This window comes from Daphnia pulicaria, chromosome 5 (genome assembly GCF_021234035.1).
Source record: "Daphnia pulicaria isolate SC F1-1A chromosome 5, SC_F0-13Bv2, whole genome shotgun sequence".
In the NCBI taxonomy this organism is placed as follows: Eukaryota; Metazoa; Arthropoda; class Branchiopoda; order Diplostraca; family Daphniidae; genus Daphnia; species Daphnia pulicaria.
The window spans coordinates 4,083,044-4,109,462 of NC_060917.1; the positions used below are offsets into that span (position 1 = coordinate 4,083,044).

The following is a 26,419-nucleotide window of genomic DNA, read 5'->3' on the forward strand; positions in this document are numbered from 1 at the left end:
TTGCATGGCGCTCCGTTTTCCTCTGTCTGGTTTGTAGCTGCCGAGAAAAGAGCGACGAGGACGGGAGAGAAAACCAAAAGGGAGGCTCCGTTGGAGGAGTAGTAGTACGCAGTATCGGGCGAATGGGAGGGCTTCGTCGTCCTACCCCACTCTACATACGCTGGGTGAGGGAGAGAAAATAAAAAAGAGAAAAAATAAAAGAGAAAATAAGAAAAAAGAGAGAAATAACTATAGGCTTGGCACCGGTCCATAACCGTTTTCATCCGTAATACGAAACTCGCAATAGACTCGACAGTCGGTCCATTTCAGGACCAACAACAACACGACAACGTTGGCGTCCTCTCTATATTGTAGTTCCCTCCAATTTAGCCACGTCGAACTTTGTGTATGTGTGTCTAGTCGGGCAACATCCTGCCAAAGTTCATTGGATGAAAATGGCAATCGTGGCAATCTATTTGGTCTCGCCTGGTGAAATATGTTTGGAAACGACTGCCGAATGAATCAAGATCAAGATCTGAACATTTCAAAACGGTTACGAGCGCATTGGAGAGGCTTAGAACTTGTCTTGTGTGTAGCCTACAAGGGTCTATATGTCTGTAGAACAGATAAACAGGGTTTGTCGAGAGGAAACTTCAACACGTCGGATAGAAAAGAAAGGGGAGAGAGAAATAGACGGGCGGATGTGTGTATATATATGTGAGCGTATACCATATAGACTATGCTGGACGACGACTAAAGCTTGTTGGAGCGCACAGCACACACACGGGCCGCGGTAAAATACAACGCAGATGGCCCGGCTGTTATTATTCAAGCTTGGGTAGTCCCTTTTTGCTTATTTCGGAAGCCGGTTGAGCGGTTGCTATGACAACCAGGGTGAAATCCATGCTGGATCCACGGTTGAGCTGTGTACAGCCCTAGCGCGGGCCACTCTCGGTTTCTTTTCCGGCACGGCCGCTATATCTGTAATATGGTTTCCTCATCTACTTTCTGTTCGGCCCCTTCCAGCCAACGGACAGCATCATCATCCAAGCATCTAAAACCAAAAGGGACATTTTCTTTTCTTTTTTCTCTTAGTCTAATCTAATACAAGTAGAGAATACGACACATATTTCGTATGTGTGGGGCCGATAGACAGCGCTTCCGGTCCGTTATTTATTTTTAGTCGTCTCCGGAAACTATACTAGGAGAAGCGCTGCAGAAGAGGAAGAAGCGGAAGAAAGAACAAGAGGTCCCCCCCTACGCATCCGGTCGGTCGACTTCGGTTCCATTTTTGACCCCTACATGTAATAAGAATAGACGTTTGATGAAATGAGCTTTTCTAATCATCTAGAGTACTATAACAATCAAGCGACGACCAACATTTCCATCTTGTTTTGTTACGTATATTATATAGAACCATTGTATTTTCAAGAACCATAAAAATCTTGTGTAGATAATTTCATTTGGGATTTAAAGAAAAAAAAATAGGGGGGAGAAAAAATTTGTCTGCATTTCAAAAAAAAAAAGAGAAAAGAAGGAAAATGATTTTGTTAATTATTTTTGCCAGTGTCAAGGAAGTTGAATTTGACAACTTTTGCCAACAACATCGAGCGCGCGCCGAGAGAGAATCTAACACGTGGGTTGACTGGTTCAACGTTATTATTCGGTTCTTATTTTGTCAAAAAATTATTAATTTCTAAAAAATAAACCACAGCACATACAATAAGCAACACCTATCCCCGTTTGTTCAACTCACGCGCTCACGCGTCGTTTGTACACTCTAAAAAAAAAGCTACGCTTTCATTTTCTTTCGGGTTTTCTCCTTAGCCGATTATTTCAAATCATTTCCCTCCAATCCAATAATAATAATTAAAAAAAAAAAAAGAAAACAATTAACCTTTTTTTGTTTTTGTTCCAGAGAGAGACTAAGAGAATCGATCAACGCGGTTGCGCGCTTTGCTACAACAATTTTCTGATAGTTAAAAAATATAAAAAAGGGGGACATTCGGTTTTGTTTGTTGTCGGGTGATGTGTGTACACGTCGCAGATTGAGAGCTAGGGTGTTGGTGGGGGAGAGATATGGAAGGAGAGTCTGTCGTTTCTTGTTTGTTAGAAAGAGAAAGAAAAAGAAATATCCAGAGTCTAAAAATAGTGGATTTTTTAGTGTGTTATCCAGTGATGGGGTTTTTGTGTATACTGGGTAAAGGGACGAAAAGGCAGTGGGGGCGAGAAGGGGCACGTGCGGGCTTTTCATGTCTTTTTTCTCTCTCTCTCTCTCTCTACTCTAAGCTCTGGAGCTCGTCGACAACAGCATCTGCTTGACGGTTATTGTTTCCTTACCTCTCGTCGAGCGGAATGAATGTTTGTTTTTTTCTCCCCCGTAAATGTGTGTGAGTGAGGAAAAAAAGAAGAGTTTATCGAGAAGGTTTCAAAGAGAAATGATTAGTCGAAGGTGGAAAAGTCTTATGATAGAAAAAAAGAAAATGGGGGAAAGACTTGAGAGAGCCATCTATCGTGCGCTTGTTCATTTTCTGGAATATCTTCAAACCACCAATGAAGAACTGACGAGGCGAGCCATCCAACACAGGACGACCGACGCTGAGGTTGTTAGCCACGGTCGTGAGCAACTGCTGGCACTGTTTCCCGGACTCACAATCGACGACGGCAAATTCTCCGGGTCCTTGGAGGAGCTCGGCTGATCATCGCCGCAATCTTGATCGCCTTATCAATGATATCAAATCGTGATTGATTGAATGAACGAAGCGTAATCCAGCGTACATAATCAAAAGTATAAATCCAAGTAATAGTAGTAGTGTTACCTGGCGGGCATAAGTCACCGTCAGTAGGTGATTGAGAAGGCAATTGAGTGGGCGAAGTGGAGATTTCCGTGGTGGGGCTGGTCTCGACTTCTTCGTGAGTCCCGTGCTGATCGACCGATACGGCATCGATGACTAAGGCGGGCAGAGTCGATTGATTATCTTCGGTCGTTTCTTCCGTTTCCGTCACTTCAACGTTAGACTCAATGGTGGATTCATTCTCATCGAAAGTCGAACTCGCATCGCTAGTTATGATGACGGGGACAGTGGTGCTAGCAGCAGCAGTTGTTGTTGTTGTTGTTGTTGCTGTTGTTGTTGTTGTAGTGGTCGTGGTGGTGGTAGGGGCTATAGTGGTCGTGGTAGTAGTTGTTGAAGTAGTTTCAGGAGCAGTACCGCTAGATTGCTCAACTGGAATGATGTTGGCGCTACTGCTCGACGTGATGTCCGAATTGTCGTAGTCGGTCACTTCCGGATCTTCTCCGCCGGAGAGGTTGACCGTGTTGGACTCGGCGCTCCAGCCGAAGCGGTTGCGAGACTGGACGCTCACCTGGTAGACAATTCCGGTGGCCAAATCGGAGAGCTCGTAACCGTGGCTGTGTAACGAGGGAGAAGAGGAGCCGATCGATGAATTGGACGGAATGATCAGATTGACCCAGCTAATCTCCGGTTGGCCGCGAGGTCTTAGCCACAATCGATACTCGTAGATTGGACTTAGGCTGACCGCGTCCCACGTCAATCGGTAGCCGATGCGACGTCCTGCTTTGATCTCGTCGTCCTCCTGTTGTTCAGAGTCGATCAATTTACTTGCTCCGCGAGGAGGCGATATCCACAGGACGGCGGCCATTGCTTTACCTGTTGGTTAAAAATAACACGTGAATTAATAATTCATTTCACAAAAAATGTAAAAGATAAAACAAACTGCCCGTTTCGTCTTTTGACCAACGTAAACGCCATCTGGCTTCGTTCAAGCCAGTTTCGTTCGTGAGTGGCTAGAACGCCACCTCTGGGATAGCAGCCCAGTTACAACGGCCGAAGCATTTAACTCGGAACGGGATTATGTTACTCAACTAGCCGCGATTCCGTTTGCGGCGCAGATATAGAAGTTAGGCTATTTCCAGACTGTGTTCCACAGCACAGCGGTTGGGTAAATAAATTGATGCTCTCGCCACAACCGGCCAGTGTAAATAAACATTTTTGTCATGCGGTATTCGTCGGGTCTATTATTAATCATCAATTGCCGCTGGCCGAGACTGAAAGCCCTGCCATTAATGCTAACAGCAGTTTTGTCTTTCGAGATTCACTACGGCAAACTGAAGAATAATTGGCAAATAAAAAGTTAAAAGACAGAGTGGCTGGCAACTGTTCCGGCAGACGCTCGTACATCTCGCCCGCAAAAGTTGTCGCCAAAGTGCAATCCTTCTGGCATATTTATATACGTACATATACACTATACATATATATATATATGTTGGGTTAGAGTTGCCAATCCTAAAATGCCGAATTTTTTCACACTTTCTCTGGAATGGCAATCGTTTCTGGGTCGTTAAAAGGTGTAAGGCGCATTCTCTTTTACGTCGTGTTCTGGTCAGAGATTTAAGCGTTTACATGGCGGGCATCTCACTATTAATAACTCATTTTCTACGTCGCTAATTGCTTTCAAAATAAAACAAGATGTCATGTCTTCCAAGTGGAAAATAGTTTTCCAAGAAAATAGTTTGAAGTCTAAATGTGAAACTATTATTAACAGCGCCTGTTTCATCTAACAAGAATTAAGTTTATAAGACCCTCCGCATTCACCTGTTCTATTTTCAGCACGCTTGCGTGATATGTCAGCGGGTCCGTTTAGGTTCCGGTATAAAGCAGAACTAAGTTGATGTGCGCAAAAAGTCTTTTCCCCGTGCACATTCAGAGAAATCTGGAATCCGATATTGTTGAAAAGCTTAGCTCATGCATGCCATTCAGAAAATAGCATTTGCACGATAATGTCCCACTCACTATTGGCTTGGCTCTGGGCTTGTGCTTTCGTGCGTTTGAGCACTTAAACCGTATTAGTAGGACATCCTCTTATTCGCGGCTGTTTTTTTTTATTACTATAAATAATAAATTGGATTTGACAAGATCAATTTAGCGCTAGTTCAAGGCTACATTTTTGCCGGTTTTTGCAGAGTACGTTTAAGAACTTGAAAGCTGAGTGCAGAAGAAAATGCAATTTTCGATTTGTAAATTGAACGTCCCCTCACTAAACGCGTTCAGAATATAACCGCTTTGCCATCCATTTACATTTCTATTATTCAGTTACTACGTAGTTCGCACTTATGGAAACTGAAAGGTAATATTTATCATCCGAATTTTGTTCAATTTTTCAGAAATCTTTTTTTGGGAACATAACTTTTTTTTCTCTCGTCGTCTAAAAAGTTATAAGCTCTTGCATCGCATCGCTGATATAGATTTCAAAAAAATTCCCTTATCAATAATTGTTTTCACCCTTCAAGTTTGAAGTTTCCCCCTTTTAAAAAATGTGTAGCCCTTTTAAAGCACTTAACACAATCCACAACACGGCCACTTGAACAGACAAGTGCAGAAACATATGGTATTTTGGTGGTAGGAAAATGTGGTGTGATAACCGCCTGTGAAAAGTACAGCTATCTTCAATTTTTAGTTACTCCACAGGACTATATGTAGGTTTTACAGCCTACAGTAAAAATTACGAGAATAGTGTTAAGTGGTCCTATCTCCATGAAATATCGAGTTGAAGACAAGCTAGGCAGATTAAATCAAAGTTCTCACGGTCAAATTCAAAGTTTGAAATAGAATTATACAATACATGTTACGCATAATATTAGACTGTTTCTATATTTCCGAGAATAGATTTTCCAATATAGATTTAAGATCGTTTTCCTTGTTTGTTTTCCGTCCAGAAAACAACCATCATCACCTTTTTACATAAATGCGCTTGATTTCACGATTTCCCTTCCACCTTGAACTGCCATTCATAACAAGTCAAGAAACCCCAAAAGCTTATCCTTACGAATCCGAAAACCGGGTTCCTGCGGGACTACGAGAAGTTCAGCCGACTGATGCGACGGATGAATAAACTCAAATGTCTAAACTGATTATCATGATTCCGGGGGAAAAAATAAAATACATTCGTTATCTGCGATATTCACGCACGAACAATTATCCTATTCTAGCACTTCAGAGTGATTGATTATGTATATCCACCCCATTTGGAGATTCTACGCATTTTGTAGTTTTTTGAACCACGAGTGTCATGTGTCACAACAATTCAAAACCGGGTAGTTTCATTTTTAAAAAATGTCATCGTCTAGCTTGTATTTCAAAGGAGGCCTGATCTGCATAGAGGTTATGAGTTACACGAGAGACTTACAGACCCGAGCCGCTTGTTCAAAAGGGCCCGCGCGCTGAATAGGGCGGCCTCGCTGTTGACTTGGCGACTCAGCCTAACGATCAACACCGCTTTTATACAAAACAGTGAAAGAAACTCTCGTACATTTTACGCTCCCTTATAGAACGCAACGAAAAAAAAAATATATTTTAAAAAACAAACAAACAACTGGAATGCAACACGGCACCCGATTCTATATCAAATAGCTCTTGGGAGACAAGCGAAAAGAAGCCTCAAGTTACGTCAAGTTGGTCAAGGACTCTATAGGGAGACCTTTTAGGTCTAAAGGATACATTTCTTAAAAAAGAGTTTTGATTCCGAATGCTTTGAAAAAGGAAATCCCTTATAACAAAATTTAGACCCCGTTCGCTGCTCGTCGCTAAACAGTAACCTCATCAAAGAGAGCCTTGCTTGTCATTTCTGCGCTGCGACGTAAAAAGAACTCGCATGATTTCACACACAGCAGAGAAAACCGTCTTATTCGACGTCCAGGCCTATATACCTATCATGCAGCCGAAAAAGTGCTGGTAGGAAAAGTCGCATTCGTAATAGCGCACGCTATATGTCCCGGTAGTACTTAAATATCAGCTACAAAATGGCTTTACTTCCTTTGATGTCTCTACGTTTCACGAGGAATTTGTCAAGTTCATTTTGCCAACAATTCTCTTCATATTATATGGAAAGATTGTAGGGACTTGTTTATAAGCTTCTGCCGTATACAGTTCATCACTATCCTCCAAAGAATTTCTAATGTAGAAACTAATGCAATCATCGCAAGATTCCGCAGGTCAAAATAGTTGAAAAACTTTAGGGGCGTGTACATACGAATATAAGTTGGGGACGCGTGAAACTTAATCTACACCCCAACAAGGTATTGACGACAAACGCCACTCCTCTTCATAATCCTGTTAGTCACTCACGCGCAAATCAACTGGTTACTACTACTACTGTAGTGATGGATTCTGATACGACCGACGCAACTTGCACATAAAAACGCTTCTCCAAACATTCGATCTCACTATATACGGTCGTAAGTTTTGACCTTATCAAGACTTGTTATTCCCGCATAATATAGTAGAATTTCAACTATTATTGGCCTCATATAAAGTCATGCGAAGCATGTTGACAAGTCATAACCAGACGTACATATAAAACAAAAATGCCCCCGGTAGTCGAAGAAACACAACGACGAATGACAAGGTCTCGTGATGTCTCGCCACCGTATAGGGTTTACGATTCCAATGATTTATATGCTAATTAAGAATCTAAAAAAAAATGTTTTTAATAGAAAATCGTTCGTATCTTTGCCATCTGCACGAAGCGCACTGTGTTTATGGTTGCCATGCAACTATAGAGACGAGTTGTTAAATGTCGCGTCGCAATAATAAGTCTAAAAAAGAATCGATCGCCGAGGGCTTAATAATATAGTGACTAGCGCACTGTCAGCTCCTTTGAGTAGTTTTGATGAACGGCTACAAGCTACTCCCCTTTTCAAATGATGGGTACGATGCCAAGTACAAAAGATATCAGCTTAGCGCAATAAACTCGAATAATACGCCAGTATATAATTACGTGTGTCGAAAGAGGTAGCCAAGAAAAGATTTTGGTTTTGTTTTTATATTACCGGACATTTCGATGGCGGCTTCCGCTTGTCCGTGAGGATTCTCCGCCTTGCAGGTGTAGATGCCCAAATCCGAGTCTTGAACGCTCTTGAAACGCAGCACGTGCTTCAGGCCGTTAGACATCACCAAGGTGCCAACCCGGTTCGATGGAATGACTTGTAGGTGCTTTCTTCCAGTACTACCTTCATTGTTCCCGACGCTTTCAACTGACCGGAACCACGTTACCTGTATAAAAAAACAAGACGCCAAAATTTAGTACCATCTATTTTTTTGTAAAACAGATTATAATGTTAGATTATGAAATCCAGATCCTATTGCAGACCTGTCGGTGAAGCCCCATCCATTTCATGACTTGTTCATAACAGAATGTTACGCCACAAGTTACTACCGTATAGTTTTTGTTTTAGTAAAATTACAACACGGCGAATAATAGTAGATTTGAGTCTATACTCTAGTATTACGCGAGGAACGAGTCAAGAATGGGCTATAGCTTTGGTTTCGGAGGCAGACCACTGTGAAGCCGACTAACTACCAGCTGTATAGAAGGAAACCAACAGTATATGGTGTGAACTTTCTACATCAAAATATGACCCGAAACCATTGACTGTCGAATCGTAGGGATTCTAAATGGTATTATCCATTAGCCTGTATACGAGCATATGTAGGGGGGGGGGGGGGACTCACTGTTTTATATATCCTGCTAAGCTATGAATCCTATCTCTATACGACACACCCCCTTACAAAAGCAAAACAAAATTTTAAGCGGGGAACAAAATATTTTTAAATGTAGGAGCTGCCCAGTATATATAGGCATGGCGTTTTTTCTTCTCCTTGAAAACGTTAGAGGGGTAACTTTTAAATAACAGGTAATTGGATGAGAAAAGTTTCCAAATCTAATAGCTTATACCTGAGCCGCTGGATGCGCGTAGACGGTGCAGGCCAGTTCGGTGAGTGAACCCAATCCGGTGTGCACCCAACTATGTTCCACGACAATTTCCGGAGCGTCTTGTTTTAATAAACAAAAAAAAAATAGATAATTTATCAATTTAAAAATTATTCATCAAATGAAAATTTTAAAAAAGTTACGAGAAATCTCGACGACGAAAGTAGCCACCGCCGGTAGGTCGACACCGTTATCCGCCTGACACATGGCAAAATAAAATTCGCATAATAAATCAAAAGTGAACTATACAAAAGCTATTAGCTGGAATTATATAATAACCTCGCAGATGTAAGCTCCGGCGTCCACTTTGCGGGCCCCGACGATCCGATGGACGCTGGATACTTTTTGATTAACATCGACAATCGACTCTTCGGCGCTGAGTACTCTTCCCTGTTTTTCGTGCGAAATTGCACAAGTGCGAGGGAAATTGCGTTTTCAAATTAGCAATTAGAATCGTATACACGTCGATGAATGGTGTGTGTAAAAAATTAAAGACTTTACTTGATACTTCCATGTGACGGTCGGCATGGGACGACCAGTGGCCATGCAAACGAGATCCAAATCTCCTCCTTCACGCAGCTGGTGGTGAGGCGAGTCGGCGCCGTGATGGAGTAGCTCATCGATGGCGGCAGGAACTGCGGTCCGCCGAGCCCCCGGTCAGCAAACCCCCCCACCAGCACCCAAACAACAACAACAACAAGAGACAAACAAGTCACAATCACTAGGTATATAATTACAATCCCTATGGGTGATGTAGGATAGTATATATAGAACCATATTATATGTGGCACAAAAGCGGCACGCGAGACGTCTCTAAGTGCTACTACTCCGCACGGTCTATGGGTATTTTTGATTCGAATCCCAGGTGTACGAAGTGGTTGTTGGGGGCGGATACTATTTATTACATGACGTTAGAAAAAAAAACAAGGTTGCATTTCGAAACGGGCCAAACAGGAAACATCACATTTGATTCAGTCAAAATGCTGGTTGTTAATTCCTGGTCATTTACAATTTTTAATTACATAGCACTGAAATTATTTTAAAAATCTATCTACAATTTTTTATTCACGGTTTGACTCTTTTAGTTTTCCTCTGTGAACGCAGCGATAGGAGATGACAATATCGTATTTTTCAAAGTATTCGTTTCTTCTTTTAAAAAAGAAAATAAAGAGGTTTCAGACAGTGTTGTCAGAATGGTATAGGATTAAAGATAACGAGATAAAGGTCGAATGACGGGGTGCGCCGAGAAGGCGGGGTAGGCTTTTTTTTTTGTTTACCCATTCTCGGCCATAACCTATAGGTTACACCATGAGAGAATCAGCGGGGGGAAAGGTAAAGTATGCAGTGCGCTGCTGCTGCCTATGTATACGTCTATACATAATACAAAAAAAAAAGGTCATTCAACTTGAAAAATGGTAGAGGATAATTCCACTGAGCGTCATATCCGTTAGCATTAGCCAGTCTGGCGACACAAACTCACGGACGCGCACGACCCCGCCCTTCCTCTTTTCTTTTTCTGTTGGTGCCGAACCGCTCAGGGTCGTTGGGAAATAATGAATTCGAAATGAAAAAGAAAAGTAATACCCAAAAGCCCCATCCTGCTCGCCATGATTTCAATCGTTTCTACAGTCGCTTATGTTATTTATTAGCTACCACTATACTTTTGGTCTAGACATTTTTGCCAGGCCTCGTTTAGCCTGATCTAAGTGTAGTAGACTGCAGATTCTGACGTAAAGATGGTTGGCATTAGCCAATATAAGTTCAAGTTGTATAACAGACCTTCGACTTGGACGTTGTAACTGGTGGTCCGCGGAGGATGCGACTGAATGCTGCACGAATAGTTTCCTTCGTCATCCTCAGAAATTCGTACAATTCTGAAAGTAATGATTTATGTGGTTTAAACACTTAACTGTATAAGATGCGATAGATTCTTACAGGAGAGAAAAATCACTCTGGATAATAAAACGAGACTGAAGGGCGGTCGACGAGTGGTCAGGCAGCAGTACACCATTTTTACTCCAGGTGAAATACTCCAATATATCTGCAATTAAACAAAAATAATCTTAGTAAACAAATCTGGCGAAAGGGAGAAATTTCATTATAAAAAAGATGTTTAAGGAAATAATGGAAACCGACCTTCTGCGCCTGTCGGAGAACACGGCAGTTTTAAATTCGTTCCCACTAGGACTACTCGTCTGTTGGTGTCGTCGACGTCGTTTTCCGATGCCAACACGGGCCCCGTACACGCTGTCAATTTCAAAGAATCGTTAAAAAAATTATACCAGAATAATAGTGGCTGAACTGTTGTTTTGGTATTTATATGTACAATTGGTCGTTAGTTTTATCTCATAATAGAATGATCAACAAAAACGCAATTAAAAAGGATGAAATTCGCCATCATTCATGTCGGTACAATTGCGTTTCACGGTCAGCGGGAGACTGAATCCTCCAAACGCCCGCACACACACACACATGCGGATATGGCATGCAAGCAGCTTTAACAGCTGTGTCAGTCCCAAAAAAAAAAAAACCTATTCAACATTGATGGGCGTCGTCAACTTTTCAGGTATGGGCTATTGCTGCGGTTCGGCTTATATATCTCACACCGCATCTCTACATCGTCTAGATTGACTCATATAGCACACCTTTCACACACAATGGGAATTTCATAAAGACTTGTGTGATATGCTACGCGGGTTACAGCACGACGCGCAATCTATCAAGTATGTGACGACGATTCACACTGAACTTCCCACTCGGTCAAGTTTCAAGTCTTCGGTCCTATTGCTCGCCCAAGTGCGACAAATCAAGTCCACCCATCAAGAATCTATGCGTGTAAAATTGTCACTCGGTTTTGGTTCAATGATTCAAACCTCTACATCGCAGTGGACACACGAGAAAACGACCACTATAATTCGTTTACTCGATAAATACTTCAGCGCCAAAGAAAATAACAATAACACAAGTGAAACAAAGATTACAATAGATATAGTATATAATGTACCATTTACGGTGTCTATATGGTACATATACTAAGCAGGAGCTTTCAAGAGCGGAAACGCGCCTCATCCTCGACTCATGAGTGGGACCCCCTTCTTTCTGCAGATGCGCTTCTGTGGGCTTATTTTTCTGGCTCGCTGTTATTCTCCCTATTGTGAACAAGACCTGTCAATTGGTCATGCTGCTGGATTCAACACACAAGAGAAACGCTCTAGACCAAAGAGAGGGAATAGAGTTAAGAAAGATCGTCCAACTTGGGCTAATGCACGACCCTTCTGGCTCAGTCTCTCTCTCACTAGTCTCTATATATCTCGATCCTCTTAATTGAAGGCGCCGCGCGCGCCGCTTAGTTCTCGGCTGCTGCTGCCGGACCGTGCCTATAATATGGATGCAGCCTTAGCTGCTGACAGGGACGGCAAGAACAAATGAAGGCCAATTCGAACTCTATCACCAAATCTCTCGAACGGATGAATCGCCTTAAATTAAAGAGGTTCCCTTTCAATGAATCCAAACCGCAACTTTGACAGCTCTCTACATCAATTAGTAATGAACAGTTGCTGACCAACACTGATATAGGGGTCGTTCTTGCCATGATATCACAGGAGAAAAAAAAATCTACTATGAGATTAGAATTGATTGTCATTGTTACCGAATAATAGTAGAACGGCACAAGCGACGAAGAAACTGGTCTCGATGGAAGCCATATCACACACCAACGGCCAATTGTAATTCCAAAACACTGGACGGTTTTAGCGACAATTTCTCAAATAACGGTTGGCACTGGAATTTCACCATATACAAAAAAATGTCGAAATCGCGTGTCAATGGCGATTACAACAGCTGTAAAAACGAATTTTAGCGAGCGATATTAAATTGAAGAGCACAGACGGATGATTGCGTTAACACTTCTTTTCTGTATAGTCCTACAAAACGAAATATGTGCTGCTGTACAACTCGGAGCAAATGATGAGCACTGGCGAGTTCTGCGCTGGAAGAGATAGACTAAATATCCTACCGCTCCGGACTCTCGTCACAGTTACAATGAATCAGTGACGGTGGCAACCGGTCTTCTATTTTTCTCCTGCTCCTCCCCCCCTTATACCCACATGCGGATCAAGGGAGGTGGTTTTGGAAAGGGAAATGGGAGGGAAAAGAGAGAGAGAGAGAGAGCGAGAGAAAGACTATATAGAGAGAAAGTGAGAGACCGGCTATACCAATTATGATGATGTATACTCAACATGAGGGACAAAAGCTTGTCATGTGTGTCTTATTTCTTTTTTTGTTTTTTTTCTTTTTTCGATACATATATACGTGACAAACTGTCCCGGGTATATAGCTTTTTTACAGTATATACGTCTATTTACAAAACTACTCTTGAATTGCCTTGTGTGTTGTGGCGTTGTGGCTGCCTTGACGACAAAAGAAATGAAAAGTATTAAAGTCTGCAGTTTTATTTCTCTTTGTTGCTTTTCATCCGATCAAGTTTCAGACAAGACATTTTTTTTCTTCTTCTTCTTCTTCTTCTTTTCTATTCTTTAGAGAATCCCGTCCATGATGCGCAATCTTCTTGATGCCAACGTCGGTTTCCTTTTTACATGGGGATGGAAAATGGAAAAGACACCAGACAGAGCAACAGCATCAGCAGCAATGAATAGCCGTCGCTGTAGGTTCATATAAAATAGCCGACTGCCAGCTGAATCTTATATTGTCAATCACCGTAGTCTCGTATTGCCAACCTGATAGATTAAGTGAAACAGCATTCAAGGTTTTCGCCCTTTCGCTTAGGTTATTGTACAGACTCGTGCGGATTAAATGTTGTCCAACTTTGTTGTCTCTTATAATACTTCAAGTTTTATTTGGCTGCCGCTGTTAATAAGTCCTACACCGGTATAATATTCGATAACAACTAAGATGATTATAACAAGGTTCATTTGTATGCAAAAAAACAAATTAGTGTGCGAATAAATCAGCATCTTAAACATAATATTTTTGAGTTAAAATTATTTTTTAAAATTCCAAAGTGAATTCGCTGGGCTAAAATATATGAAATGTCTGTCCATCCTGAAGAAAGCTGTCGTCGAATAATTGGATTTATTTGACAGATTGGTGGATTAAGAGATCCGTCAATAGCTACGTGCGAGCTGTGAATGAGAAGGTTTCACAAAGAATTGAGACCTCCGTGATGCACCAGAGTTTATTACGCTTGGGCACATATATACACATTATACACAGTGCTAAGCTTCAAAGTCTGTCCCAATCTACGTACGTATGATGTTGGTATATAGGGTTAAAGAAATTTCAGTAAAATTAAAGCAGCACAAAAAAAATCAAGTGAACTTAATGCATTATCCATCTTACATTCAGAAAATAAGCTATTATGAATTTATTCATAAGTCCTTACTTCGAGCTGTCTGCGAGCCTTATTTTTAAATAAAATGCTACTAAAGCTAATGCTATATATTTTCTTTAATCGTTCCATCGTGGTGAAACTATCGCAATTAAAGAAGGCCATTGTTTTTTGCGAATTGGTGGTCCTCAACGAACGCCACCTAGTCGCGTTGAGGAATAAAACTAAAGAAAACGACATCACAGCGGCAAAAATTTGATTAAAAAAGGGTTCAAACTAATGGTGTAAATCATTTTGAAAGAAATTTACTAAATAGTTAATAAAAAGTAAATAGCTACCTCAGTTTAAACGGTCGCGGATGTGTTCAGGAGTAGCTACGCACATGACGTTTGAACCATACCGCCACACAAAATGAGATTTCAGGAGCTCGTCAATAGGGGCACTGCAACCGAATTCGACTGTTAAACGAAAAACGTCTACACTCTACTGACTGCTGGGCAGTGAGTCATCTCTTTTTCTCTGTAACCAAGGAAACGTCTTCCAGATGGCGCTGATACCACGCAGAGGACGACCGTCTTTTTTGGGTTAATGAATTGATAATGTTTTCATTTTTTTCAAGGCAAGTCATTGTTCGTCACTGTGTCAAACATTATTTATGAAAATGAAGGCGCGTGACACCAACGAATTTTGAATAGTAGCTGTTCATGGCTTCAGTAGAGACAGAGCCCCTCTATTTACCAACAACTCACTCCTTGATTAGCTTATTTGACGTCTGACTAAAAAAAAATGGATCGGCTATGATAAAGGACGAATCGATGATAGTGAGGGGAACATATAAAAGGTGAAGCATCCATCTTAGTGGTGAACTGTTCAGTTCAGTCTTCTCTTATCTTTCCGTGTTTTCGGTGGTTTCCGTTTGTAGCAGGAAAAATGGGTATAAACTGTACAAAAGCGTCGAAAGTAAAACCTCAACAGGAGCAGCAAAATCAACAAGTAGAAAGTAGGACAACTGCAGTTGATTCATTGCCTCCAAAGGCATCTGTTGCTGAGAAAATGTCAGGTAATACTTTCTTTAGTTATTTGACAGGCAAACTCTCGAAATAATATATGCCTTATATTCTTTATTAAAGTAGATACAAAGAAAGATTCCCCTCAAGATAATTCCATTCCAACTTTGGCAGATGGAGAAATTGATAAGCAAATTTCAGTTGAAGAATTCAAATTATGCTTGACTGAAGATTTAAAAGAAAATGAGTAAAAAAAAGCAAGTGGTTATGAATTAAATCCTCCTCAATTGAATTCTTTTATATTCTAGAATGAAAGTGTTTGAAGCTGGAGAAAAGCAAATATTAGTTGTGAAAGAAAATGGAAAAGTGTATGCGATGGGTGCTAAATGCACTCACTTTGGTGCCCCATTAAGTTCAGGTTATAAATGAAGCATTTAAAAATTTATTAACTTTATTAGGAAATTCTAAGCAATACTGTAATGTTGAAAATAACAAAAAACTTTAATTACAGGCATTTTTTGCAAAGGAAAAGTTTATTGTCCTTGGCATGGTGCTTGTTTTAATTCTAAAACAGGTATAATAATAATATGTCATCATCTAAAATCTAAAATTTGAATTTTTCTTCTTATACATATGCTCTGGTTTAACTAGGTGACATTGAAGAATTCCCAGCCTTAGATCCTATTCCTGTGTACACTGTTAATGTTGATCCAAATACTAATGAAGTTAAAGTCAAAATCAATAACAAAACTAGCAATGAATCAACTCATAAGCCACTCTGCAAGACCTCTAAAGACAGCAATGAAGTTGTTGTAATTATTGGATCAGGTACTAATATTGCTGAGCAAGTTTGATTTTTAAAATGTGTACATCCCATTAATAATTTATACAAGCCCAACTGATCTGAATGAAAATTGAAACAAAAAGGTGCTGCTGGTCATAGTTGTGCTGAGACCCTGAGACAAGAAGGATTCACAGGAAGAGTAATTATCGTGACCAAGGATGAACATCTCCCTTACGACCGCACAAAATTGAGCAAGGCTATGAATTTAGAAGCAAAACTTCTGTCTTTGAGATCAAATGAGTATTATTCGGTAATATTTTTTGCAGTCTACAGTCATCAGAATGCATGCTTAATAGCTAATAATTAATAAGCTTTTTAAATTTCACAATTTTAGAAAGGCGACATCAAATTTATGTTCGAGAACAGCGTTGAAGGTGTTGATGTGGAAGCTAAATCTGTGCTTCTCAGCAATGGTGTTATCTTAAATTATTCTTCGTTGGTAGTTGCAACGGGAGGGAGGTAATGTATTGCAGATTGTGTATATTACTATTTACTGTTTTGCCTACTGCTTTTAGATATCCACTTTTATAATTTTCTTTTATCGTTTTATTTATTTATTTATATTTTTGTATTTCTTTTCATTTTAAATATTAAACAACAGGCCAAGACCAGTCCCCTGTCCAGGAACCCATCTAGCGAATGTATTTCTACTTCGGACACCCAACGATGCAAACCGTATACATACAATTGCCAACAATAAAGAGGTAACCCAGGAAGAAAATTTTTAAATTTTATCTAAAGGATACTTGGGAGTAGACAAAAATAATTAAGCTACAAAATTTAAACCAATGATTAAACAACAGATTTCCGTCGTGATTGTCGGAACTTCTTTTATCGGAATGGAGGTAGCCGCATATCTAGTTGACAAGGCCGCTTCCGTCACGGTAGTTGGACGGAGTTCCACTCCATTTGCCCACGTTTTTGGTAATTGACAGATAAGACATTGCAAGAGCTTTTATTTGTTTTTTCAATTTTTCAAATAAAGTTTAAAAAATTCGTTAAGGCATTTGAGAAACGCGCGTTGAAATAATTCTGTTATTTTATAGGATCTCTAATTGGCAGGAGACTACAACAATTGCATGAGGAGAAGGGCGTTAAATTTATTATGGATTCCGAAGTGGGTGAACTGCTCGGAGACGAGGAGGGCAAGTTAACGGAAGTGATCTTGACATGCGGCCGCACTTTAAAAGCGGACATTCTAGTTGCTGGACTAGGAGTTTTACCCAGCACCGAATTCTTGCGAGACTCTGAAATTGTCCTCGATAGTAGAGGTTTCGTACCAGTGGACGAGGTAAATTTTCCCTACTAGTTTTAGAGTATGTAGGTTATAGCTTAATTTATTTGTCTTAGCATATGAGAACCAACTGTAGGGATGTTTACGCTGTCGGAGACATTGCTTCGTTTCCTTTGCATGTCAAAGAAGAGAATGAAACCAGAAAACTTGTAAATATCGGGCACTGGCAAATGGCGCTTCATCACGGCCGTACTGCAGGTAATAATGACGGATTGAAATTATTATTGAAGGTTTGTTTCTCACGATTTTCTCCGCAGCTCTTACTATTTTGGGACGATCGGAACCAATCCACAAAACAACTGTTCCATTTTTTTGGTCTTCTATGTTTGGGAAAAGCGTACGTTACTGTGGCTACGCACCACAGTTTGATGATGTTGTAATCCATGGCGATCTAGAGGACCTTAAATTCGTTGCATTCCTCTGTGACCAAGAAAATGTTCTTGCTATTGTCACTCTCAACTATGATCCCCTAGCAATTCAGTTTGCTGCTTTGTTAAGAGAAGGGAAGACACTGCTTAAGCAGGATATTTCTGAAGATCCTAAAGGCTGGACCACCAAACTTCAAGATTTATAAATCAAATTGGTTGGATGGACAAATTTAATTTGTTTTTGCTGTTTCATTCACCAACACAAAGGAACACAAATCTGATTTTTACTGTTTTAATTCACTAAATACAAAAGAACATTAACTGTTATTCAATCCCACTTATTGGAAGCCATCAAAGGACCTTCAAGGCGTTCTTCAAGGGTTACATGAGGTTTGTATGGCCTACTTTGTTTTAAGTAAATCTTATCAGCCAGCCATTTTTCGTGTTTTCCCAAAGATTTAGAAAAGCCACTTTCTTCTTCCTAAAAGGAAAATTTTTAAAAATTAGAATGAAGCTATCTAGATCAACACATTTTTTGGTAAACAAATATATAGATTTCTACCTGAGTTAGGAATGAATGTCTCAAAAAAAACATGGTTTGTTCCTCAATGGCGAATCTTTTTCTTAGTCGTTCTCCATTTTCTTCATTATGTTTATAAACCATTCGATGTTTTCTAATAAAAATAATATAGTTAAATATATAATTTTCTGAGTGCAAACGGTAAGGGACATTAACACAATTTAAACATGTCTGTGGTCAGGCGTAATTATATATTTTATTACCCTCCCCAAATATTCCCAGGCGGCATTTTTTTCCTGAAACCACATAAAATGCTTGAAAGTCGCATTCTAATTGGTATTGCAAATGTTTTAAGTAATAATAACTTTTAAAATAAGGCTTGAAATCACTAAAAAACTGAAAGCCTAGATTCGATTGTTTACTTAGCGTCGACTGCTTTCGCTCGTGTAGTTTCATCTGACACCATTGTCAGCTTCGCTACTCAGAACTCAGAATCCAGATATTATTATACAACGAAAAACAAACAAAAAAAAAATTTTAATTTACTTAAAGTATAATTAATTGCTAAAATGTCAATTTTTAAAGAATAAACAATATATTTGATTCTATTATTTCCAAAGGTCCAACGCCGCTTTTTACTAGCCTTAGGCAATCCATGTGTTTCATAACCAACCAATAACCAAAATACGACTTGACTTGTACGGTTCTGCACTTCTGCGAGTCTAAAATTTATTTGTTGAAGTTTTTAAAATGTTTCGTAACTTTTCGAAATCAAACCGTTGGATTGTATGTCAATTTTCTTTAAAAGCAGAAAGTTTGCTAACAGAGAAGACATTTCATCGAAATATATTAAAATTCCCTATTTCAAAATGCATTGCCCTATCAAGAAAATACAGTACACTGACAGGTATCAAGGGTAAGACATAATAACTCCACTTAATGATCAATTATTTGCTAATATGTGATCTCAACTTCATTATAGACAAAGATTTCAGTAAATTTGAAGGTGAAGGGAGACCACTGTATTTGGATGCTCAAGCCACAACTCCAGTTGTAAGTATAGTCTATGAACAAAAATGTATCATTCTTGAATGTAAATGTATTTACTCCATTTGACTTTAGGATCCAAGGGTATTAGATGCAATGCTACCTTACATGACAAATTATTATGGCAACCCTCATTCAAGAACTCACTCGTATGGATGGGAAAGTGAGAAGGCAGTTGAAGTAGCTCGTGAGGTTGATTTACAAGAAAATGTTTTACAATTAAGAATACTCATAAAATTAAAGTTTGTTTAAATACTATTTCAGCAAGTTGCCAAGCTTATAAATGCAGATCCAAAAGAAATTATTTTCACATCAGGTGCTACAGAGAGTAACAACATAGCAATTAAAGGTGTTGCAAGATTTTACAAAATGAAAAAGAATCATATAATCACTACACAGACAGTAAGATCTATTACATGAAATAACCATTATTTTTTTCCTTATGGTATTGAGTAAAAAAATTTTGGTTTTGTGATGATTTTCAGGAACATAAATGTGTTCTCGATTCCTGTCGTGTTCTCGAGGGGGAAGGGTTTGAAGTAACTTATCTTCCTGTTCTTCCTAGTGGCTTAATTGACTTAAATAGTCTTCAAAATGCAATCAGGCCTACAACTGTCTTGGTTTCAATAATGAGTGTCAATAATGAAATTGGAGTTAAACAGCCATTAGCAGAAATTGGTTTGAAAATGTTTAAACATTGTAGAGTCTATTTTTCTATTCATAAATTTTTCTGAACATTAGGTGCTATGTGTCGAAAAGCTAAAGTGTTTTTCCACTGTGATGCAGCTCAAGCTGTAGGTAAAATTCCGATTGATGTCGAATCAATGTCAATTGATTTAATGTCCATAAGTGGACATAAGATCTATGGTCCTAAAGGTATCAATTACAATTTATTTGATTATTATTATTCCAATGTAATTGACTTTTTTTTCCATCGCTCGTTACTTGAACAAAAGGTGTTGGTGCTCTTTACGTGAGACGCCGACCACGGGTTAGGATTGAAGCTCTGCAAAGCGGAGGTGGTCAGGAACGAGGGATACGTAGTGGAACAGTTCCTACTTCGCTGACAGTCGGCATTGGCGCAGCATGTGAAATAGCTCAACAAGAACTTAAGGTTTTAGTTCATGGCGTAGTAGTATCTACGTATCACTAAATTGATCCAAATTGTCTCTTAGTATGATCACGCCAGAATCAGTAAACTATCCCAACGCTTGATCGATCAGATTAGCCATGGTTTAACACACGTCATACGAAATGGAGATCCCGAACACTCCTACCCAGGTTGTGTTAACCTTTCTTTCGCCTACGTCGAGGGAGAAAGTCTTTTGATGGCCCTGAAAGGTAAACTTTAAAGGCAACTTCCACTACCTTTCTTTTTAACTATTTTTTTTATTACATAAGACGTGGCACTATCAAGCGGAAGTGCTTGCACCTCAGCATCGCTGGAACCTTCATATGTTTTGCGGGCCATTGGCGCTGAAGAAGATTTGGCGCATTCTTCTATTCGATTTGGAATTGGGCGATTCACCACCGAAGCTGAGGTTGATTACACCGCACAAAAGTGTATTCATCAAGTCACCAAACTTCGGGAAATGAGGTAAATACCGAATTCGAAGAAGTCGAACCGTAACCTGGGTTTGGAATTCCCCGACAAATAACTTCCTTCATTTCTGCTAAAAATGTTAAATATGTTTTTTCTCCTTTTAGTCCTCTTTGGGAAATGGTCCAAGAAGGGATTGATTTGAAAAGTATCAAGTGGACGCAGCACTAATCTTTCCATTCACAAACAAAACTGAAGATGTTGCTGTATAAATTCAGCCTTGTAAAGAAAATGATTTCAAAATATACACTGAAAATAGTGTTTATCAATTACCTTTAATATCTTTTAAGACGATTGTTGCAGAATCATGGTATCGTAAAGTTACAAGTTACTTTGGACTTTTAACAGTCAAAAGCGCCGGGAAATTTATTAACTATCGGTACCATTGGTGCAATAATAAGTCAATATAAAGTATCGAAGGACTAGATCGTAGATCTAGAATAGATTAAAAAAAAAAAAGGCACATCCTGCAGAGAAATTTTACAGCCTTAAATGTCCGTTTTTTGTTCAATAAACCAGTTGATATTTTTGACAATGCCAAACGACTAAGTTTCCGTCAAAGCTCTTTGGGTTAAAAAAGTTTGAAGTAGTTCTTAGCACAAAAAAAGCAGGTGTGCATGGTAACAAAGACTTTTGATTCCTTTCACACTCTTTGTATGTTATTTATGGGGCACTTTTACTTGACATTATACTTGAAGTCATTACATGAATTTCATTTAAAGTTTGGAAAAGGTGAAGAAGTTAATATATAAGCGAGCAAGCGAACTTTTGTTTTTTTCATTGCTGCATATCGGGAAAAAAGTACAAAAACCGAAATTTTATATTGCGGCGATTTATTCTTTAGCCAATCGACAGCAATCCACGGCTCCCTACCCCTGAAATGAAAACCTATTTATTACATAGCTGTATCTAGGTAATTAAAAAAGGAAGAGGTTAAAAACCTGCTTGAGAAGCAATGCACTTTTTTTTATCATTTGTTCAATGGTATTTGTGAGTCATTCCGAACTTTAAACTTTTTTTTATTCCCCTCCCACTCCTTCCGTCTGGACAAACGGGCAGGGGAAACTAGCTATGTATTCCTACGCTAGAAATTTTAAAAAATATTCTAAAATACTATTGGACTTTCTTTTCCACAAGTATTTGTTTTATTATTTTTTAGTTTTGGAATAAAACACATTAAATACGTAATTTCAAGCTATATTTAAATGTTTTTGGTTTTATTGGTTTACCATAGAAAAACAGAAAACGCCAAAAAAATAGTTCCGTTTCAAGCTGATGGCCGCCATCTTTAGGGGCTTTTTAGACGCGTCAGTACTTCAGAACGAAGCAGGTCCTTGTTTTCGGATTGTGGCAGGTGTGGCTCTGTTAATCTCTTGTCACCAAATCGAAATTCCAAAGGTATGTGACTTTAAATTGTTTAAAATTACACTTAAAATGTTTTTCGAAAGCAAACAACAATTTTCTCGACTTTTGAATGGCTTTTTACTGTGTCTGAAATCTCAAGTGACAGTCAAACACGCAGTTTACTTCATCATAGTTGCGACACTTTGTTAGCCCTGGTTCTTACCCTCGTTTCTTTATTTAAGGTTATCTCGTCGCAAAGTCGTCGATACATAGCCGCATCATGAGTTATCAGATGCAGGCACAAGGGAGGCCAAGTATGAGCTTTTTAAAATTACAATTTTTCATTAAATCAGTTATAACTCTTTATTTTGTATGTATAGTGTCACATGGGCAATATGTTAGCAATAGCCCTGCTGATCTTCCTATGCCCAGCGTTAAGGAACATACATTGATGTGGCAAGGAGTTGGGCAACCTGGATATGTAGGAGATTCAGGAATCCAAAGTGGGGCAACCACTCAGGTAAATATTGAGTGAATTGTGCGAGTGAAGGTAACCTTTCAAACTAAATGTTTACTTCTTAGGCCCCATCACTCTCTGGAAGAGGTGGTGATGATGATATGGATACTTCTGAAGGAGGAGTCATGCTTAACATGGGTGGATCAAGTGGCTATTCAGCTGGTTATACTCAAGACCAAGTTGAAGGTAAACAATAAAATATTTTTTATTCTTATTGTGGTATATGTTTTAATCAAATACTTTGTTACAGACATGAATGCTCAGTTAAACCAGACTCGCTCCCAGCGTATTCGTGCTGCCATGTTTCCAGAGACACTGGATGAAGGAATGGAAATTCCATCTACTCAGTTTGATACCACACAGCCAACTGCTGTTCAGCGTTTAGCCGAACCGTCGCAAATGTTGAAACATGCCGTTGTTAATTTGATCAACTATCAGGTATTATTGCTGAAATTAAATATTTTGAACTGCTTAAAGTAATAATATTTGGGTTGGTAGGATGATGCTGATCTAGCTACAAGAGCTATTCCCGAACTGATCAAGTTGTTGAACGATGAAGATCAAGTTGTCGTATCTCATGCTGCCATGATGGTTCACCAGTTGTCCAAGAAGGAAGCGTCCCGCCATGCTATCATGAATAGCCCACAGGCAACCAAAGTTTCTATGATTTTATTATTACTCTGTGTTACACTTCTTTTGAAATTATTTTCCAAGTTCATAATGCATATCCGTTTGATCGTAGATGATTGCGGCTCTCGTTCGAGCACTGTCCAATAGCAATGACCTGGAAACCACCAAAGGTGCCGTTGGTACCCTGCACAACCTATCCCATCACCGCCAAGGATTGTTGGCTATTTTTAAATCTGGGGGAATTCCAGCTTTGGTGAAGCTGTTAAGGTATTGTCCCGTCTCATCCTTCATGTGTCCAAACTGACGGCTTTCTTCAAACGTTACTTATTTTTATTTTTTGTCTTCTCAAAAAGCTCGCCCGTGGAATCCGTTCTTTTTTATGCTATCACGACGCTGCACAACTTGCTGCTCCATCAAGAAGGCTCAAAAATGGCCGTTCGTTTGGCGGGTGGTTTACAGAAGATGGTTGCTCTCCTTCAGCGCAACAATGTCAAATTCTTGGCAATCGTTACTGATTGTCTTCAAATTCTGGCGTATGGCAATCAAGAATCCAAGTTGATCATTTTAGCTTCACAGGGGCCGATGGAACTTGTTCGAATTCTTCGGTCATATACTTACGAAAAGCTGCTGTGGACCACTTCACGAGTTTTGAAAGGTAATTTATAAAAACCGTAATGTTTAATGTACGTGATTTATTTTAAAAATTTTCTCCCAGTGCTGTCGGTCTGTTCTAGCAACAAACCAGCTATTGTTGAAGCTGGAGGTATGCAAGCGTTGGCAATGCACTTGGGCCACCAAAGTCATCGCCTAGTTCAGAACTGTTTATGGACCTGCCGCAATCTTTCCGATGCTGCGACCAAGCAGGTGATTATCTTCTTTAAAAAATTATTTTATGTTCTGCTCCTATCTTAAGGACAATGCTTATACCTTTATTTTTCTCTTACAGCAAGAAGGTTTAGAAACCCTGCTTCAAGGACTTGTTCAGTTGTTAGGTTCTAGTGATGTTAACGTAATCACTTGCGCTGCCGGAATTCTCTCTAACTTGACTTGCAACAACCAACGCAACAAGACTGTTGTGTGTCAAGTCGGTGGTATCGAAGCGCTGGTTCGCACCATTATTCATGCTGGCGATCGTGAAGAAATCACCGAACCTGCCGTAATATATTCATCTTTTTAAAATGACAAACGTGTTGGTTCTTACAAAATACATTAATTACAGATATGTGCTCTGCGTCACATGACATCACGTCACGCTGAAGCTGAAATGGCTCAAAATGCTGTTCGTCTTAGTGGTGGACTGCCCGTCATTGTCCGTTTATTGCAACCCCCATCTCGTTGGCCACTCATCAAGGGTATGTATCATTATAGCAAGTTTGTCTTTTAAAATGTCTCATAATTACCATTTTTGTTTAGCTCTGATCGGGTTGGTTCGTAATCTGGCTCTATGCCCTGCAAACCACGCTCCGCTGCGAGAACAAGGAGTCATTACTCGTTTGGTGCAGCTGTTGATCCGTGCTTTCCAAGACATCCAACGAGTACGTTTGTTTTAGGTTTCACATTTTTTAATTTTCTAAATAATATGATTGTGTTTAGCGCTCGTCGGTTGTCAGCTCAGGCAGCGGTCAGCCACAAGGATCGTACGCCGACGGAGTAAGGATGGAAGAAATTGTCGAAGGTGCTGTAGGCGCCCTCCATATTTTAGCTCGCGAGTCCCATAACCGGGCTGTTATTCGTGGCTTGAGTGTTATCCCTATTTTTGTCCAGGTAAGAAAACGTGTTTCAAACTTGCAATCAATATATATTAACTTTTAATGTCATTGTAGTTGTTGTACAACGAGATAGAAAATATTCAACGTGTTGCTGCCGGCGTACTGTGCGAGCTGGCCTCTGATAAGGAAGGAGCCGACATGATCGAACAGGAGGGTGCAACTGCTCCTCTGACAGAACTACTTCATTCTCGCAATGAGGGTGTTGGTAAGCTATTATTGTGCCAGTGAAAGAGATATAGACTTTTTTCTAAAAGTGTACTTTGAACAGCAACGTATGCGGCTGCCGTACTTTTCCGCATGTCTGAAGACAAGCCCCAAGATTATAAGAAGAGGCTATCTATGGAGCTGACCAATTCCTTGTTCCGCGAAGACCATCATTTGTGGAATGGAGATCTGCCTTTGATGCCTCCCGATCTTCAGGTTTGATTGCATTCTCCCCTAATAACCCTATACTAATCTTTAACTTACATCATCCCACCCATTCTGTCTTCCAAAAGTTTAATCCGAACTAACCGACAACTAAACCAAGGTGAGGCACTAATTCGCATGCCTCCTGGAATGACTTTTTTTTTTTTTCCTTTTTGTTTTGCATGAAAACTTGCATGCATCCCCAAACGCTTTTTTATTGCCTTTTCCATTTGCCAGTCTTTTATCACCCGCTGTTTTATTATTTGTTCCAATCCAACGTTTTTATTTTATTTACATTTTTTGTTCACTTGATCGGCCGGCAAGCAGGATATTCTTGCACCTGACCAGCCTTATGAAGGTCCTTATGGGCAAGGCCCACCCAGTGTCCACTCCAACCAAGATGGAGGCAGGTCTTATCGTCAAGGTACAATTTTAGTGGTTACTGTATACATATTTACATCCGTGATTGATGAAGACAGTCAGTTGAGGATTTTTATTTGCTTCGACTTCGGATATTGTAATTTTGTGGTGGTTTTTTCTTTTTTGTTATTTTCAAATAGGATATGACGCCCTACCCGTAGAATCGATGCAAGGATTGGAGCTCGGTTCACACCATGGCGGCCCACCACCTTCTGCCACATCTCCGACCATGGGCATGGGGATGAATATGGGGCATTCAATGGGTCTTCCCATTCAATCCAACAACTACGCCCCGGTAGATCACATGGGTTCTGATTTGGATTTCGATCCTCTGAACCACATGGGTCAGGCCACACCTCCCCAACCGCCCCACGATGCCCAGGCCGCTTGGTATGATACCGACCTTTAAAGTGGTTGCACCCAAACGCAAAGCAAAAGTCGAAAGATTTAAGCACTACAAAACTCCTTCTTGCATATCCACCACGATGCTCCTCTCTCCCCTTATTGCACTGACAGTATCGCAGGTCGTCCTTGCTCC

General features: G+C 39.9%; 5 protein-coding genes and 1 long non-coding RNA gene across 9 annotated transcripts; 3 read left to right on the top strand and 3 right to left on the bottom strand.

Moving 5' to 3' along the window:
* Nucleotides 1-1,551: 1,551 nt before the first annotated feature.
* Nucleotides 1,552-12,794, bottom strand: LOC124340941 (MAM domain-containing glycosylphosphatidylinositol anchor protein 2-like). The gene is made up of 11 exons (XM_046793779.1): nt 12,416-12,794; nt 10,903-11,013; nt 10,702-10,807; nt 10,546-10,640; nt 9,268-9,401; nt 9,046-9,156; nt 8,910-8,964; nt 8,731-8,828; nt 7,826-8,048; nt 2,799-3,647; nt 1,552-2,700 (listed from the first exon to the last, which is right to left on the bottom strand). Exons 1-11 carry the CDS (start codon nt 12,468-12,470, stop codon nt 2,522-2,524), a joined length of 2,016 nt encoding a protein of 671 aa, XP_046649735.1. The 5' UTR covers nt 12,471-12,794; the 3' UTR covers nt 1,552-2,521.
* Nucleotides 12,795-14,693: 1,899 nt separating this feature from the next.
* Nucleotides 14,694-17,953, top strand: LOC124340981 (apoptosis-inducing factor 3-like). Of its 2 annotated transcripts, XM_046793842.1 has the most exons (13): nt 14,695-14,954; nt 15,036-15,173; nt 15,244-15,367; nt 15,429-15,538; nt 15,632-15,694; nt 15,772-15,948; nt 16,048-16,214; nt 16,299-16,423; nt 16,566-16,668; nt 16,768-16,888; nt 17,011-17,255; nt 17,315-17,456; nt 17,516-17,953. In XM_046793842.1, exons 2-13 carry the CDS (start codon nt 15,044-15,046, stop codon nt 17,830-17,832), a joined length of 1,824 nt encoding a protein of 607 aa, XP_046649798.1. In that variant the 5' UTR covers nt 14,695-14,954; nt 15,036-15,043; the 3' UTR covers nt 17,833-17,953. The 2 variants fall into 2 exon arrangements, with proteins under 2 accessions (XP_046649799.1, XP_046649798.1); XM_046793843.1 differs by having other exon boundaries at nt 14,694-15,173; nt 15,247-15,367.
* On the bottom strand, nt 17,903-18,600 carry LOC124341432. Its single transcript, XM_046794533.1, has 3 exons — nt 18,410-18,600; nt 18,189-18,300; nt 17,903-18,107 (listed from the first exon to the last, which is right to left on the bottom strand). Exons 1-3 carry the CDS (start codon nt 18,472-18,474, stop codon nt 17,955-17,957), a joined length of 330 nt encoding a protein of 109 aa, XP_046650489.1. The 5' UTR covers nt 18,475-18,600; the 3' UTR covers nt 17,903-17,954.
* A 207-nt stretch (nt 18,601-18,807) lies between these two features.
* On the top strand, nt 18,808-21,052 carry LOC124341082 (cysteine desulfurase, mitochondrial-like). The gene is made up of 10 exons (XM_046794008.1): nt 18,808-19,062; nt 19,129-19,199; nt 19,269-19,385; nt 19,458-19,595; nt 19,679-19,871; nt 19,935-20,069; nt 20,150-20,307; nt 20,369-20,534; nt 20,595-20,790; nt 20,901-21,052. Exons 1-10 carry the CDS (start codon nt 18,897-18,899, stop codon nt 20,962-20,964), a joined length of 1,404 nt encoding a protein of 467 aa, XP_046649964.1. The 5' UTR covers nt 18,808-18,896; the 3' UTR covers nt 20,965-21,052.
* Nucleotides 21,053-21,434: 382 nt separating this feature from the next.
* On the bottom strand, nt 21,435-21,869 carry LOC124341530. Its single transcript, XR_006918423.1, has 2 exons — nt 21,735-21,869; nt 21,435-21,668 (listed from the first exon to the last, which is right to left on the bottom strand). It is a non-coding gene; the product is annotated as an uncharacterized LOC124341530 (long non-coding RNA).
* A 192-nt stretch (nt 21,870-22,061) lies between these two features.
* Nucleotides 22,062-26,417, top strand: LOC124340879 (armadillo segment polarity protein-like). Of its 3 annotated transcripts, none has more exons than XM_046793632.1 (17): nt 22,062-22,191; nt 22,380-22,451; nt 22,518-22,657; nt 22,720-22,840; nt 22,905-23,092; nt 23,153-23,311; nt 23,397-23,551; nt 23,638-23,939; nt 24,000-24,148; nt 24,231-24,440; nt 24,504-24,636; nt 24,698-24,819; nt 24,878-25,048; nt 25,108-25,258; nt 25,322-25,473; nt 25,789-25,885; nt 26,022-26,417. In XM_046793632.1, the coding sequence occupies exons 2-17, from the start codon at nt 22,418-22,420 to the stop codon at nt 26,288-26,290; spliced, it is 2,553 nt and encodes an 850-aa protein (XP_046649588.1). In that variant the 5' UTR covers nt 22,062-22,191; nt 22,380-22,417; the 3' UTR covers nt 26,291-26,417. The 3 variants fall into 3 exon arrangements, with proteins under 3 accessions (XP_046649588.1, XP_046649589.1, XP_046649590.1); XM_046793633.1 differs by having other exon boundaries at nt 23,153-23,302; XM_046793634.1 differs by lacking the exon at nt 25,789-25,885 and having other exon boundaries at nt 26,022-26,232.
* The last annotated feature ends 2 nt before the right edge of the window (nt 26,418-26,419 follow it).

Excerpts from the sequence above, each read along its gene's own strand:
- LOC124341082 (XM_046794008.1), top strand. The coding sequence starts at position 18,897 with ATGTTTCGTAACTTTTCGAAATCAAACCGTTGGATTGTATGTCAATTT. Across the intron at positions 19,596-19,678 it reads ATATAATCACTACACAGACA|GAACATAAATGTGTTCTCGA; the intron begins GTAAGATCTATT and ends GATGATTTTCAG. Across the intron at positions 20,791-20,900 it reads ACCAAACTTCGGGAAATGAG|TCCTCTTTGGGAAATGGTCC; the intron begins GTAAATACCGAA and ends TTCTCCTTTTAG.
- LOC124340879 (XM_046793632.1), top strand. The coding sequence starts at position 22,418 with ATGAGTTATCAGATGCAGGCACAAGGGAGGCCAA. Across the intron at positions 23,312-23,396 it reads ATAGCCCACAGGCAACCAAA|ATGATTGCGGCTCTCGTTCG; the intron begins GTTTCTATGATT and ends GTTTGATCGTAG. Across the intron at positions 23,940-23,999 it reads CACTTCACGAGTTTTGAAAG|TGCTGTCGGTCTGTTCTAGC; the intron begins GTAATTTATAAA and ends ATTTTCTCCCAG.
- LOC124340981 (XM_046793842.1), top strand. The coding sequence starts at position 15,044 with ATGGGTATAAACTGTACAAAAGCGTCGAAAGTAAAACCTCAACAGGAG. Across the intron at positions 16,215-16,298 it reads GATCAAATGAGTATTATTCG|AAAGGCGACATCAAATTTAT; the intron begins GTAATATTTTTT and ends TCACAATTTTAG. Across the intron at positions 16,889-17,010 it reads TCCATTTGCCCACGTTTTTG|GATCTCTAATTGGCAGGAGA; the intron begins GTAATTGACAGA and ends GTTATTTTATAG.
- LOC124341432 (XM_046794533.1), bottom strand. The coding sequence starts at position 18,474 with ATGCGACTTTCAAGCATTTTATGTGGTTTCAGGAAAAAAATGCCGCCT. Across the intron at positions 18,301-18,409 it reads CCTGGGAATATTTGGGGAGG|AAAACATCGAATGGTTTATA; the intron begins GTAATAAAATAT and ends TATTTTTATTAG. Across the intron at positions 18,108-18,188 it reads GACATTCATTCCTAACTCAG|GAAGAAGAAAGTGGCTTTTC; the intron begins GTAGAAATCTAT and ends TTTTCCTTTTAG.
- LOC124340941 (XM_046793779.1), bottom strand. The coding sequence starts at position 12,470 with ATGGCTTCCATCGAGACCAGTTTCTTCGTCGCTTGTGCCGTTCTACTA. Across the intron at positions 9,402-10,545 it reads TTACAACGTCCAAGTCGAAG|TTCCTGCCGCCATCGATGAG; the intron begins GTCTGTTATACA and ends GGCGGACCGCAG. Across the intron at positions 8,965-9,045 it reads CCGGAGCTTACATCTGCGAG|GCGGATAACGGTGTCGACCT; the intron begins GTTATTATATAA and ends GCCATGTGTCAG.